The sequence below is a fragment of the Gekko japonicus genome, unplaced genomic scaffold, assembly GCF_001447785.1.
Source record: "Gekko japonicus isolate JY-2015 unplaced genomic scaffold, Gekko_japonicus_V1.1 scaffold5374, whole genome shotgun sequence".
Lineage (NCBI taxonomy): Eukaryota > Metazoa > Chordata > Lepidosauria > Squamata > Gekkonidae > Gekko > Gekko japonicus.
In genome coordinates, this window is record NW_015164800.1 from 24,675 (window position 1) to 37,724 (window position 13,050).

Genomic DNA, 13,050 nt, shown 5'->3' on the forward strand with positions numbered 1-13,050 from the left:
CTGAGAAAGGCTTTATGGTGTGGAGTGGACCTCTGATGGTCGCTGCAGAAAAGCCAACGCGCCAGTGGGGGGTATATCAGCCCGTGGGCACAGCAGAAAAAATGGAATTAAAAAAAAAATTCTAAGATCCGGTGGGGGTGTTGGATATTCGGGAGGTGGCGTCACTCTGTACACCTCGTGCTAGCTACAGCTCTGCTTAGAGGAAGGGTGGTGGGATTAAAAAAGAAAACAGATGTTTATTCACAAGCTTCTGTCTCATCCTCAGAAAACTCCCAAGGCCACCGCCATGCAAACTGAAAACAATCCAGGTGTGAAAGCGTACTCCAGTTGAGCATTGCCATTTCCAGCCACGAACCACACAGTGTGTGGAAGAGCTACAAGGGCCTGTGCACAGCTTTAAACACCCAGGACCATGCTGCTGAAGACCCAGGATCAATCATGCACTGCATATGCGAACATCGGTGTGCCATCGACAGCTGCACAGTAACCATGCTTTTGCTGCATCGAGTGGGGAGCTGTCCTTGGTCTGAAAATGCTTCATCAGTTATCCCGCTGAAAGGTAGCCTGCTCTAGGAAACCAGCTCTCTAAGAAGTGGCAGAGGCTTAAGGTAGGGTTAACTGTCCTGCAGTGCATCTGCTTTGGCAAGACAGTAACCTCAAATAAGCTCTTCCAGGCTCTGGCTCTCTCTCTCTCCTCCCTCTCCTCCACAAAATTGTGCCTCTGCTTGATTTTGAGCCCCGCGCCAGTCATTTCCATCTGCTGCTTATCACTGAAGTACAGCCTTGCCCTCTCCAAGTGATGGGTGACTCACCATCTATGTGTTATCATCAGCCACTTATATGTGACTCAGCCCCATCAGGAGGCATCAACGTCTGCATTTCAATGGCGAGCTTATTTCATTTTTAAAAGGCAGCTGACTTGTAATTCGATTGTGCTACATTTATCACTCGAATGCTGAAAGCCCGCTCCAACTGACAGCAGCGGATTAAGGAAAGGGCAGAGGATCCAGGCGCGGGGAGGAATATTCAGGAGCCTCACGAATCTCTGGCCCACGTCCTCCTCCTCAATTCCCATGTAGTTCAGGCAGGCAGTCACTCACAGCGCATCTGAAAGCCAAGAATCAATTTGCTGAAGGGGGGAGGGGGTGGGGTGGGGAGAGCTAACCATTTTTTCCGTCTTGCTGAGGTTAATGTCCTTCTTGCTCTTCCGAAAATCCTTCTTGCTCTTCCGACGGGCTTTCGAGTCTTCGATATCGATCAGTCTGATTAAGGGCATGGTCCCTCCGCCCAGCAGTAAGATGGTGAACAAAACGATGATGATGGTGGTGGTCCCAATCAGCTGCCGCTTTTCAATCGGTTCGAGGCCCAAGTGGAGACTCAGGGCATAGGGGATCGCCCCGCGTAAGCCTGAGAAAACAAACACAAGGCCCAGAACATTTTAGGTGGGTGGCCGTGTTGGTCTGTAGTAGAAGAGCTCGATTCAAATCCAGCGGCGTCTTAAAAACCAAGAAGGTCTCCAGGGCATAAAGTTTCTGAGAGTCGAGGCTCCCTTTTGTCAGATACTGGCAGAGTGAGCACTGAGTCTCAAAAAGCTGACGCCCTGGAAATCTCCTTGGTCTTTAAAGTGCTGCTGGACCTGAATCTTAACTCTGGAAAGGTGGAAGAAACTCTTCAGTCTCTTTTCCCACTGACGCGGTTTCAAAGCCGTCCAAAGTATTTCCTCCTTATTAAACAGTTTTGAGCATGTGACAGAAAAGAAGTATATAAATATTTTAAATAAATGAGTACTTTTGTTGCTCTAAGGTTAGGGTCCAGGCTGTGATTGATCACTTTTGTTTCCCTATACTCATGGGTAGGCAATACTGGCTTTCAAAAAAAAATTAAAGGATTCCACAGTCGTATAGGGAGGGGCAGAGACCAGACAGCACGGTCTTTCTGAGTGCTGAAAACCGAGAAGAGGAAGAACGCCAACTTTCAACAAACTTTTTGTTTTTTAAAAAGTGTACAACTTCGATGTCTGACATGTGACTTTGATGGGTTGCTTCCAGGTTTTGGTTTTAAGGTGTGTGTGTGTGGGGGGGGGGGTCCTTGCTAGCTTGAACAAGTAGAAAGTGAGAGGTGAATTGTATCCTACCAAAATAAGGCACAGATTAAAAGGGGCAGGATAAAGGTAACCAGCATGGGGAAATGGTTAGACTGCTAATGTAGAATGTAGGAGACTCAGGTTCAAGTCCCTGCTTTTATTTATTTATTTCAAAAAAATCTAGGCTGCCTTTCCACCCAATATAGGGTCCCCAAGGTGACAAATAAAGAAAAATTAAAACAAGTGAAATACACAGATAAGGGAAAGGTTCCCTTGCTCAAAAGCCAGTTGAATCTGACTCTAGGGTTGCGGTGCTCATCTCCGTTTCAAAGCCGAAGAGCCAGCGCTGTCCGAAGACATTTCCGTGGTCATGTGGCCAGCATGACTAAATACCAAGGTGCATGGAACGCTGTTACCTTCCCACCGAAGTGGTACCTATTTATATACAAAACCATCACAAGCAAATAAAACGAACACAGACACATGAACAGGGAGGAGGGGTCAATAAGAATCGGTGAGGGGACACCAGGCAGAACAGAAAAGTCTTCACCCTCTGGTGGAAGACAGTTATTGAAGGGGCAGTTGAATCTTCCTGGGGGAAAGAATTCCATCATTTGGGTGCCACAACAGAGAAGGCCCTTTCTTGGGCTGCCACCGATCTAACCTCAGATGAGAAGGACACCTGAAGGATGGCCTCTGAAGATGACCTCAGTGGTCTGGTAGGTTCATGCCACGGAAGAAAAGGGCTGGAAGAAGGAAACCACTGTGGGCACAGGGATCCTCAGGCCAGGGGTATAAAGGCAGAAGTAGAAGGAAAAGAACAAAGGGAGACAACAGTAGCTGAACAGAGACTGCAGGAAACAAAATAAGGGAAGATACCAGAAGCAACTTGCTGTATATACGTTCCCTAGTCCACATGTATGCTGCTGAGGGCCAATTCACACGTGCCACTTAAAACACAGTTCAGTCCTTCTCCCAGTGTTGGTGTGGGCACGTGAAAAACAGAAATCTGGTTCCAAATGTGCTTGCAATGGGTTTCCAAAGTGACCTACGTGCACTCAGAGGATGGATTAAAAATTTGGTTTCAACCTTCTGGCACTTTACAGCATGTGTCTGATTTTGGCCTTATAACTTTGCCAGCCGCCTCTTACCTTATGCCACACCCATCCTTGTGACTTTCAGGCCAATTAAATGCAAACGAACAACCAGCCAGGGGCCTTCCAACTCTCGATACACTTCAAGTTTGGCCTCCCAGAAAGTGGGCCGTTCATTGCCAACAGCTAAGTTCCTGGGTGCAGAAAACTGGCACATGTCTGCCTGCAGCCCTGTGTGTAGTTTCTTCTGCTATCTCAGGGCTCATACACCATTTCTTTAGGGTCTGGAGAAATGCACAAAGGGCTTGTGGATACTACAATCCACAGGCAAAACAATCTCATCAATATGTTCTGTGTTTCCGTTTCTTATGCAGTGTGCTTTTCATTTCTGTATCGGTGGTGGTTGTTTTTTAAACACTCTGAAGCTGTAAGGTTTTACCTAAGGGTGCCTGTTGCGGGCCCCAACAAGAACACGTTATATGTAAATGAATTCTTACCGCTAAACCACATGATGAACATCATTTTGGGGGTGATCTTGTGATCGCGGAAGAAATTGAGCAGGTAGGAGAGTGGAAAAATATTGACAGCTCTGCCAAAAAGCACGAGTACCTGTCAAGAGCAAGGAACGTTAGCTACAGGATGGAAGGGAGAATTACAGAGAGCAGTGCTTACAGTATGGTGCTAGGATTAAGGAGGCAGAGGTTTAAACCTGCTATAGTGGCTTTGCTGGGTGACCTTAGGAGGTTCATTCTCTCAGCCTAACCTACCTCACCGGGTTGTTGTGAGGGCAAAATGGACTCAGGGAAAACCAAGTACATCGCTCTAAGCTCCTTGGAGGAAGAGGGGGAATTTTAAAAAATCTGTCTAAATAAATACAAAACATATCAGAGCACTCCAAATTGTAAATGATTTGTGGTAGGGAGCAGTTTGGATCCCCTCTTCCAGCCAGTTCACAAGCAGAGGTGTTGAGGATCCATTTTAATTTGAGCTGCTTAAAGCCCAGGTCCGACGTGCCTCCATCAGAGCAGCTGAATAAAGTCACAGATACAAACTGCATATATTCACCAGACACTTTCTGACTGAGAAGTAAGCAGCCCTAAATAATTTAAGGCCAAGACAGCATTCATTAAAAGCCTGAGGGTTAACAGGAATGCAGATCTAGCTCCCGCAGGGGATGCCCGGGGATAGTCTCTTTCAACTTAATAGCTCTCCGTGGTGAAGCAGCTAAGAGTCAAGGAGATGCTTCCTCTCAAGGGCCAAAGTGCTGTTCCTAGATATAAAGCAATTCCCTCCCCCCACCCCGAGGTTTCCCTGATTTCAGTGAAGACAACAGCAAACAAGTCCAAGGAGATTTATACCTTTCCATGAAAACTAAAACTAATCCTGCCCACCCACCTTTAAAAGGACAGCATTGCCCAGCATTATTAAAAGATACAACACAAAAACAAGTACTTATGCAAGTTGCAATAATGAACACATAAGAATACAAGAAGAGCCCTGCTGGATCAGATGAATGGTCCATGTAAGTCCATCATTCTGTCACACACAGTGGCCAACCAGTTCCTCTGTAGGGCCAACAACAAGGCATAGAGGCTGAAACCATCCCGTTGCCGCCTCCTGGCTCTGGGATTCAGAGGATTAGTGCCGCTGAATGTGGAGGTTGCCCTTTTAAAGCTGTTTATTCCTGTGGCCATCACTATATCCTCTGGTAGCGAACGCCACATTTTAATCACTCTCTATGTAAAGAAGTACTTCCTTTTGTCTATCCAGAACCTACTGCCCATCAGCTTTCCTGGATGCCTTCGAGTTCTAGTATTTTGTGAGAGGGGAAAATATTTCTCTCCACCCCCTGCATAATTTTATAAACCTCTATCCTGTCCGTCCTGTCCCCCCCCCCCCCCCGCAACCTCTTTTCTTAACTCACAAGGAAAAGTCCCAAACTCTTCAGCCTTTGCTCGCAGGGAAGGTGCTCCAACACGCACATCATCTTGGTTGCCCTCTTCTGCGCTTTTTCCAGCTCTGCAATGTCCTTTTTGGAGATACGGTGACCAGAACTGTACACAGTGTTCCAAAGGAGGTCACACCATAGATCTATGCAGGGGCATTACGATATCTGCTGTTTTATTCTCAATCCCTTTCCTAATAATCCTTAATGCCTTTTTCACCGCTGCAGCACACTGGTTTGACACTTTCATTGAGCTATCCACTACGACCCCAAGATCTCCCCCCCACCTCAGTCTCAGCAAGTTCAGACCCCATTAGCCTACACTTGGTTGGGACTTTTTGTCCCAATGTGCATCACCTTACACTTACCAACACTGAACTTCATTTGCCACACTGTCGCCCACTACTCAGTTTGTGGAGGTCCTCTTGGAACTCTTCAGTCAGCCTTGAAGCTGCCTTACACTAAATCTGACCACTGATCCATCAAGGCCAGTATCGTCTACTCAGACTGGCAGTGGCTCTCCAGGATCCTGGGGGAGGTCTTTCATAACATCTAGTACCTGATACTTTTAACTGGAGATACTGGGGATTGAACCCATGACCATCCACATGCCAAACAGATGCTCTACCACTGAGCCATAGCCCCTCCTATTATACAAGTTTCAGTGGGCGATACAAAACTGATGTGAGTTATTAATAATCAATCTAGATGGATCAAGCTGGGTAGCTGTGTTTGTCCGTAGCAAGAGTCCAGTAGTACCTTAAAGACTAACAAAATTTGTGGCAGGGGATAGGCTTTCGTGAGTCACTGCTCACTGATTCACTTCTGCTGCTGGAGAGTGATGCCACAAGATTCCTTTCTGTTTATTCACGGGCTCGGCAATGGTTACAACAGCATAATAAGGCAGGTTGGTATTGTTAGCCCCACCCCGTGAGAGTAATACCACTGAGAGATCAGAGCGGGCCACTTTGCAGACATTTTGGAGGCCCTACAAAAGTCAGTCCCAGAGACAGTTCACACAAAACACATCTGGGGGGAAAAATCACTGAGTGCAAATAACTAATAAATACCTACTATGCACCAGATGACAAAGGACATTTCAAACTTGTGAGGAAAGCTAAAGATCGACAGGCCCAGAAAAGCAAAAACGCACGTTTCTGAAAGAGAGGATACACAGATATAAGTAGTCAAACAAGAGAAGGGTGACCAGAATTCAAAAGCATGCGTATGACCTTTCCCCCTCTTCTGTATATTAACTGGCCTAATCAAACAGCAGGGAGAATTTAAAAACTGCTTGATATGTGTGCGGCTGCATAAATCAAAAAGTTTTTTGGGTATAATCTTCTTTTGCGGGGAGGGGGCAGGGGAGAGAGGTCCTCTTACATTTGGAATAGGGATGCCAGTCTCCAGGTGGGACCTGGGGATCCCCTGGAATTACACCTCATCTCCAAACTGTAGAGATCCATTCCCCTGGAGAAAATCGATGCTTTGGAGCACGGATTCTGCAGCATTGTATTCTACTGTCCTTCCCAGGCTCCATCCCCCAAATCTCCAGGAGTTTCCCAACCTGGCTCTGGCAACCTTATCCCCACCCCAACCCCCCGCTGGAGGCTAGGGGGGGACCTGGCGATCCTAAATTTGCAGTCATCTTCTTTTCAGGCTAACACAGTATTTCTTTTTCTGCGGCACCCGCACTGACTCCTGCAGGGAAAGCCAGGCACTTTTCAGTCTTTGTCTGTCAGTGTCATAAACACCTCCGTGTTCCCACTTATAAGAACAAGGCAACTGTCCCTAAATTTAGAAACTGAGACTCTCTAAGAAACGACTGCATCCTGTGTGTCTGGCTACCTCACTTCCTTCTAATTGCCTCTCCATGCTGTTGGCGCCCGGTCGCCAAATACTTTCTCCAGATCCGAAAGTTGTGAACAGAAATGAAGGCGTGTTGAGTTTCTTGCATTTAAAAAAAGCCAGCGGGGGGTGGGGGTGGGTGGGAGAGAAGAAGTCAAAGAGATCTATTTTGTTATCAATCTTGGGCAAGACTCAGCCAGAGCCTGGAGGAAGAGGGAGAGAGAAGATTTACTGCACATTCTATCCTGTTTGTCAGTAAAGGTGACTTTAGACTGTTTGGCAGATTCCATATTTGTAAGTCTGTTCTTGGGGGATGTGCAAAAGAGATGGGCCCGCAGGCCAGATTACACTTCTGTTCCTCTCTGCATTTGTTTGCCTGAAATGACCCAAAGAACATTCACAACAACCGGTTGATGATGCATGCGACTGAGGAGGCAGACCTGTGCTGAAGGAGTTGAGTTTGCACAGGCTGGGTCTCAGCTGTGGCACGGGACACCTTTACAACGGCTTCGGTGGATATGCCAGTGGCAGGTGGGCTGCCAAGTCCAGGCTGGGAAATTCCTGGAGAATCAGGGGTGGATCCTGGGGAAAGGACTTCAGCAGGGCATAACGCCACAGAGTCCATCCCCCTAAGCGGCCAGGTTCTTCAAGGGAACTGATCTCTGCGGTCTGCAGTTGGAATTCCACATCTTCATGCCCCACCCAGAGGCTGGCAACCTCAGACGCAGGCCTATCCCGACAGACATGGCCTGGCAACGGTTATCCATGCTCTAAATCCCACGCAGGTTAGATTCCCGCAATGCCCTCCACCTGGGGCTGCTGCTGTTTGGAAACTTAACAGGGCGCAAACTGCAGTAGGGCAAGAATGTCAACCCCAGTCGGTTACAGGGGACACAAAGCTGCCTGTTTTGAAAGAGCCGCATCAGCTGCCGATTTGTTTTCTGGGCCCGATCCAAAGTGATGCTCATTACTGTGAAAGCCTTGAACACTCTAGAGGCAGGGCAGCTGAACCATTCCCAAGCGCTTTTAGCTCCCCTCTCCCAGGAACTGGTGTGTGTGTGTGTGTGTGTGTACTTTGTTTCTGCTTATTTTTCATTGCTTTTAACTAGCAGACATCTGTGCTGGCTCTGGTGGATTTTAGTGCTGGATTTATTGACACGGATTTTCATCTTTCAGTCAGCGATCTGAGCATTTTAGCTTTGATTTTTATCATGCTGTCATTAGCGTATTTATTTTTTAAACACTATACATCACAGCAGGGTTCGCGGTCCAAGAGATGCAGGTTCTAATGTTTGTAGCAAATAAATGGGACCGCCAGTTCATGCCTGCCTTCGCAGCACCTGATGCCTTGCTGTCAGATATGCCAACAGTCTCCATAGCGAACCCTGTGTTGGTGGCGAGGGTGGGAGATGAGATTAAAGTCCTAGTGGTCCTTCTGTGATGACCTGTGAGGTGTAGTGAACAGAACAGACCTGGATTCAACTCCCCCAGTGAGCCACGAGGTTCAGTATAGCCAGTCACTGCCTGTCTCCTGAATCAGCTACACAGCACTCTAGGATTAACTTGATGTGTGCTCCCAGGGAGAAATGTGCAGGATACGCACATAGTAAACAATGCTCCCTCTAAGCTATGAAGTCTTGTGAGCAAAAATTCTACTTTGTGAGCTACTGGCATCAAAGTTGCGAGTGAGCAATTTGGCTACTGCAGAAATTAGTGTGCTCTGGAGCCATCCTTCCTGAGCGAAGACAAAAACGTGTGAGCCGGAGGCTTAAAAAAACCTGTGAGCTAGCTCACACTGACTCAGCCTAGAGGGAACACTGATGGTAAATACTCCTAATTTAAAACTCGTCACTGCCTGGTATTGCAGTTGCCAAACAATGAACCCCTGTGTGTGAACCCTCATCATCAATCCACTATTTTGCATCCATGTGCAGCTATTTCATATTATATGAGGGCTAAGTACAGGATTCCTTGCCTCCCCCATTCTGTCCCGACAGTAACACTGACAGAGACTGAATGACCCGAGGTGAGATTCAAGACTGAGGTCTCCTCAGGCCTAATCTGGCACTCTAACCACTACACCACACTGCCTAATGTGCAGGGAATATGAATATAACCGGGAAGAAGTTGAGAGGATGTGAACCGAGAGAAAGATAGCACGTACCGCACATGAATGCGACAGTTCTCAAAGTCTGCTGCATCAGGATCTGCGTAACTGGAGAAAGGTTGTGGTGGGTGTAGTGAGACATTACGATGCCCGAGAACAAGATCGCCATGATACCTGGGAAAACAATGCTGCCATCAGACAAGTAATGCTTCATGTACCTATGCATCATTTTACAAGTATTAAAGGTAAAGGTAAAGGTTCCCTTGCTCGAAAGCCAGTCGAATCCGACTCTAGGGTTGCGGTGCTCATCTCCGTTTCAAAGCTGAAGAGCCAGCGCTGTCCGCAGACGTTTCCGTGGTCATGTGGCCGGCATGACTAAACACCAAGGCGCATGGAACGCTGTTACCTTCCCACCGAAGTGGTACCTATTTATCTACTTGCAATTTCTTGCTTTCGAACTGCTAGGTTGGCAGGAGCTGGAACGAGAGATGGGAGCTCACTCCGTCATGCGGCACACCCGGGTCTCGAACTGCTGAACGACCAACCTTCCACAGCCTGCAGTTCAACGTCTTAACCACTTGAGCCACCGCAGCTCCAAGTATTACTACAAGCTACAAGTATTACTCATGAGCAAATTTTCACCTCCACTGTGGAACAGGGAAAGCAAGTCAAGGAGTGACTCCCTGCAACTGACCCAGGTCGAGTGGTGGCACTGCTGATAATCAGTGTGCCATCAAGTCGCGACTGACTCCCGGCAACCCCAGGACCCCTGGGCTTTCCAGGCAAGAGATGAGCACGGGTGGTTTGCCAACACCTTCCTCTGCGCAGCCATCCATGCCTTCCTTGGCGGGCTCCCATGCAAGGACTAACCACGGCTGACCCTGCTTAGCTTCCAGGCTCTGATGAGACTGATCGAGACTGACTTACCAGGCTGCTGGTTGCGTTATTACTGGGAAATAGATTCAGCTGGCTAACAGGGCATCTTACAGGGTATCTTGAAGCCAACCGGCACAGAACTCGGCTTAGGACTGCATTGCTAACTACCTGGTGCGATCTTCACAGGAATACACGACGTCAACATTGAGTCTTCCACAGCGTCAACAACTAAAAAAGGCAACAGCTTCAGTACTCCACAAGCCCAGGGGACTCCTGGGTATGCAAGAGCTTCCATATTTACTTCAGACTGAGGGGCAGTCCACATGCACAGTGGGGACCTATGTCCGTACTCATCCCTGGCAATCACATGAATGGGGAGAGGCTCTCTATCGTGTAGGCGTCCTGCATTGGCATTGGAGCTCATGCAAAGTTTTATATCAGACTGCCAGACAATTTCAATTAGCTTAGAGAGAACATTGCTCCTGGGTACGCAAGAGCTTCCATATTTACTTCAGACTGGGGGGCAGTCCACATGCGCAGTGGGGACCTATGTCCGTACTCATCCCTGGCAATCACATGGGTGGGGAGAGGCTCTCTATCATGTAGGCGTCCTGCATTGGCATTGGCATTGGAGCTCATGCAAAGTTTTATATCAGACTGCCAGACAATTTCAATCTAATCCACATTTCCCTGCTTTCACGAGGAAAGATTCGATAAATGACCGAAAGCCATTCTAGGCTGGGGAAAAATATCATCTGTGCTTCCAGCTGCGCTCTGACCTGATTGTAAAAAAAGACAAGACTGCATCAAAGGAACAGGGATCAGACTTTGGAACTGAATACAGGTGGGGGGGCGGGGGATGGCTTCTCCAGGACCACTGGATTCAGCACTGACAACGGCATCTGAAGTAGATTAGGGCAGAGCAGCCAGTGCTGAATTGCATTCACACAGAAGTGGGTTTCTTTTCATCAACTACAGTGTTCTCATTTGCAAACCGTTCCAGATGCATGAAGACCAGCAAGCAAAGGTGCCCCCCCAGCCACGCAGGAGATGCCTTTTTGCCGTGCACTGCCACGCAGTTATGGATGCAGCAGCCATGCTGGTGGGGTGGACCTTCCCTATGGAATCAGTGAACTGTATCTAATCACACAGTTAAGAAAACACAAATGCCCTTAAGTGCTCCTAAGAGGTGGCAGCAATTTCGACTGATCCCCTCCTCTTTCTCACAGAGGACACACAAAGCCCCCCCCCCCAATTTTGTTCTTAGGGGACCCTCAAGAAAAGCATAATGAAGGTCAGTGTACGAAAAAAGTACCCTTTTACGTCTTCGGCATGTGGTCAGGTACAATCCCGTTCCTTGACAGCACCACTGCCAAGACCTCCGCCAAGTGGCTCGGCCAGTGTGACTGTGGGACCCGTGCTCAGCCCTGAGTCATAACACAGACTTCAGTGGGACTTGCACTAACAGTGGAACCGTGAACAGAGTTAGAAGTGTTTGTCATACCAGCTGAGTGCATGAGCTGGAAGCGGCCGCTTCGAAACACCAGATGCCACACGCTCACTGTCTTACCTTAAATTAGCTTCTCTCTGAGTCTCCTGGCATCCGCTTCCCAAATCTGTAATTCAAGGACAAATAACACTAGCCTGCTCTGCAAACTTGTTTGAAGGATGAGGAAGTGTGTGTGTAGTTCTTGGAAAACGTCTAGTAGCCTGAATAGCTCACACTAGCTGAAACACATCAGAAGCTAAGCCGGTTCAGCCGTGGTTAGGACTTGGATGGGGGCACCCCCAAGGAAGACCAGTGTTGTGATGCGGAGGCAGGCAATGGCAAACCACCTCTGTTCATCTCCTGCCCTGAAAACCCCTTGAGGGGTTACCATATGTTGGTTGACACTTTTTTAAAAAGAAATGTTATTGATTTTAATAATACAACAATATAAACAGTTTGACATGACGTTAGGGTTGAGGATAGACTTAATAAACATATAATTACAGGTAGAGTTTGTATATGTCCAGTAAGGTTTAGTAATGCATATAAATCCAAGCATGTTTTAATATTGTACACTAAGAGCATTAAGTTATAGGCAAAATAGGGAAAGCTAAATTGGTTATATTATTCACAATAAAGCATCAATTTGTATTTAGCTTCCGTTATGTTTTCCCAATCAAATTTGTTTAACTCTATATTGTCTAGAATGGGATACCAAATACTTAGCGGGTTGTAGAATTCACATTCATTTTGATGTTGTTGGTTGACACTTGACAGAAGAGGAGGAAGAAGAGACTGGATTGATACCCCGCCCTTCAGGAGTCTCAGAGTGGCTTACCATCTCCTTTCCCTTCCCCTCCCCACAACAGACACCCTGTGGGGTAGGTGGGGCTGAGAGAGCTCTTCCGAGGACTGCTCTTGAGAGACCAGCTCTGAGAGAACTTGTGACTGACCCATGCCACACCAGCAGCTGCATGTGGATGAGTGGGGAATCAAACCCGGTTCCTCCAGATTAGAGTCCACGCTCTACAGCATGTACTCGTTACAAAATTATGCAGGACTTTGGGTTGCTGGGGCTAGATGGCAAGGGAAGGTACTGTCAAGTTACAAGATGTTCTGCACGCCAGCTCTGTTATACTGACAGACGGAGTCACAACCGTTTGTTTTTTTAAACTGAGGGCTTCTAACAAGAGCCCATGATAGATGGGGCTAGGCCTCTGGTTCATTGATTGCCCAACCCTACCAAAGATGAATCATAAGAAATAGGGCAGAGCAAGCCACTAGACAAATGTCATATGAATGAGAGCCACTGGAAGAACATGTTTGCCAGTAGGTAATTTGATGTCCTGTTTAGCCCAAACCAAAAAGAAGTTTTAATGACCGATAAAAATTTGGCTGCAGTGAAATGCCATCAGCTCTACTGAACTGGAACGGAAGAGAACAGGTCAGAGGCATGTGCATGAGATTACTATACTTGGAGGAAAAGTTGAACTTCTCTCTAGTTACAGAATCTTACCCCCCAAAAAGAATCTCATGGTTTAGCTATTTGCTTCTAAAGGAAGTTGTTTTTGTTTTGCTTTTTCAAAAGCAGTAAAAATCAAAACAGTG

The 13,050-nt window shown here is 47.3% G+C and overlaps 1 protein-coding gene across 1 annotated transcript in view; it reads right to left on the reverse strand.

Moving 5' to 3' along the window:
- SLC9A8 (solute carrier family 9, subfamily A (NHE8, cation proton antiporter 8), member 8) overlaps positions 1 to 13,050 on the reverse strand; it is a gene marked incomplete at its 5' end in the record, with an annotated part of 33,461 nt that overhangs the window by 5,659 nt on the left and 14,752 nt on the right. The window contains 4 exons of the mRNA XM_015409745.1: positions 1,166 to 1,407; positions 3,675 to 3,786; positions 6,197 to 6,279; positions 9,135 to 9,251. Coding sequence (XP_015265231.1) covers positions 1,166 to 1,407; positions 3,675 to 3,786; positions 6,197 to 6,279; positions 9,135 to 9,251 — 554 coding nt within the window. The remainder of the gene's footprint in view (positions 1 to 1,165; positions 1,408 to 3,674; positions 3,787 to 6,196; positions 6,280 to 9,134; positions 9,252 to 13,050) is intronic.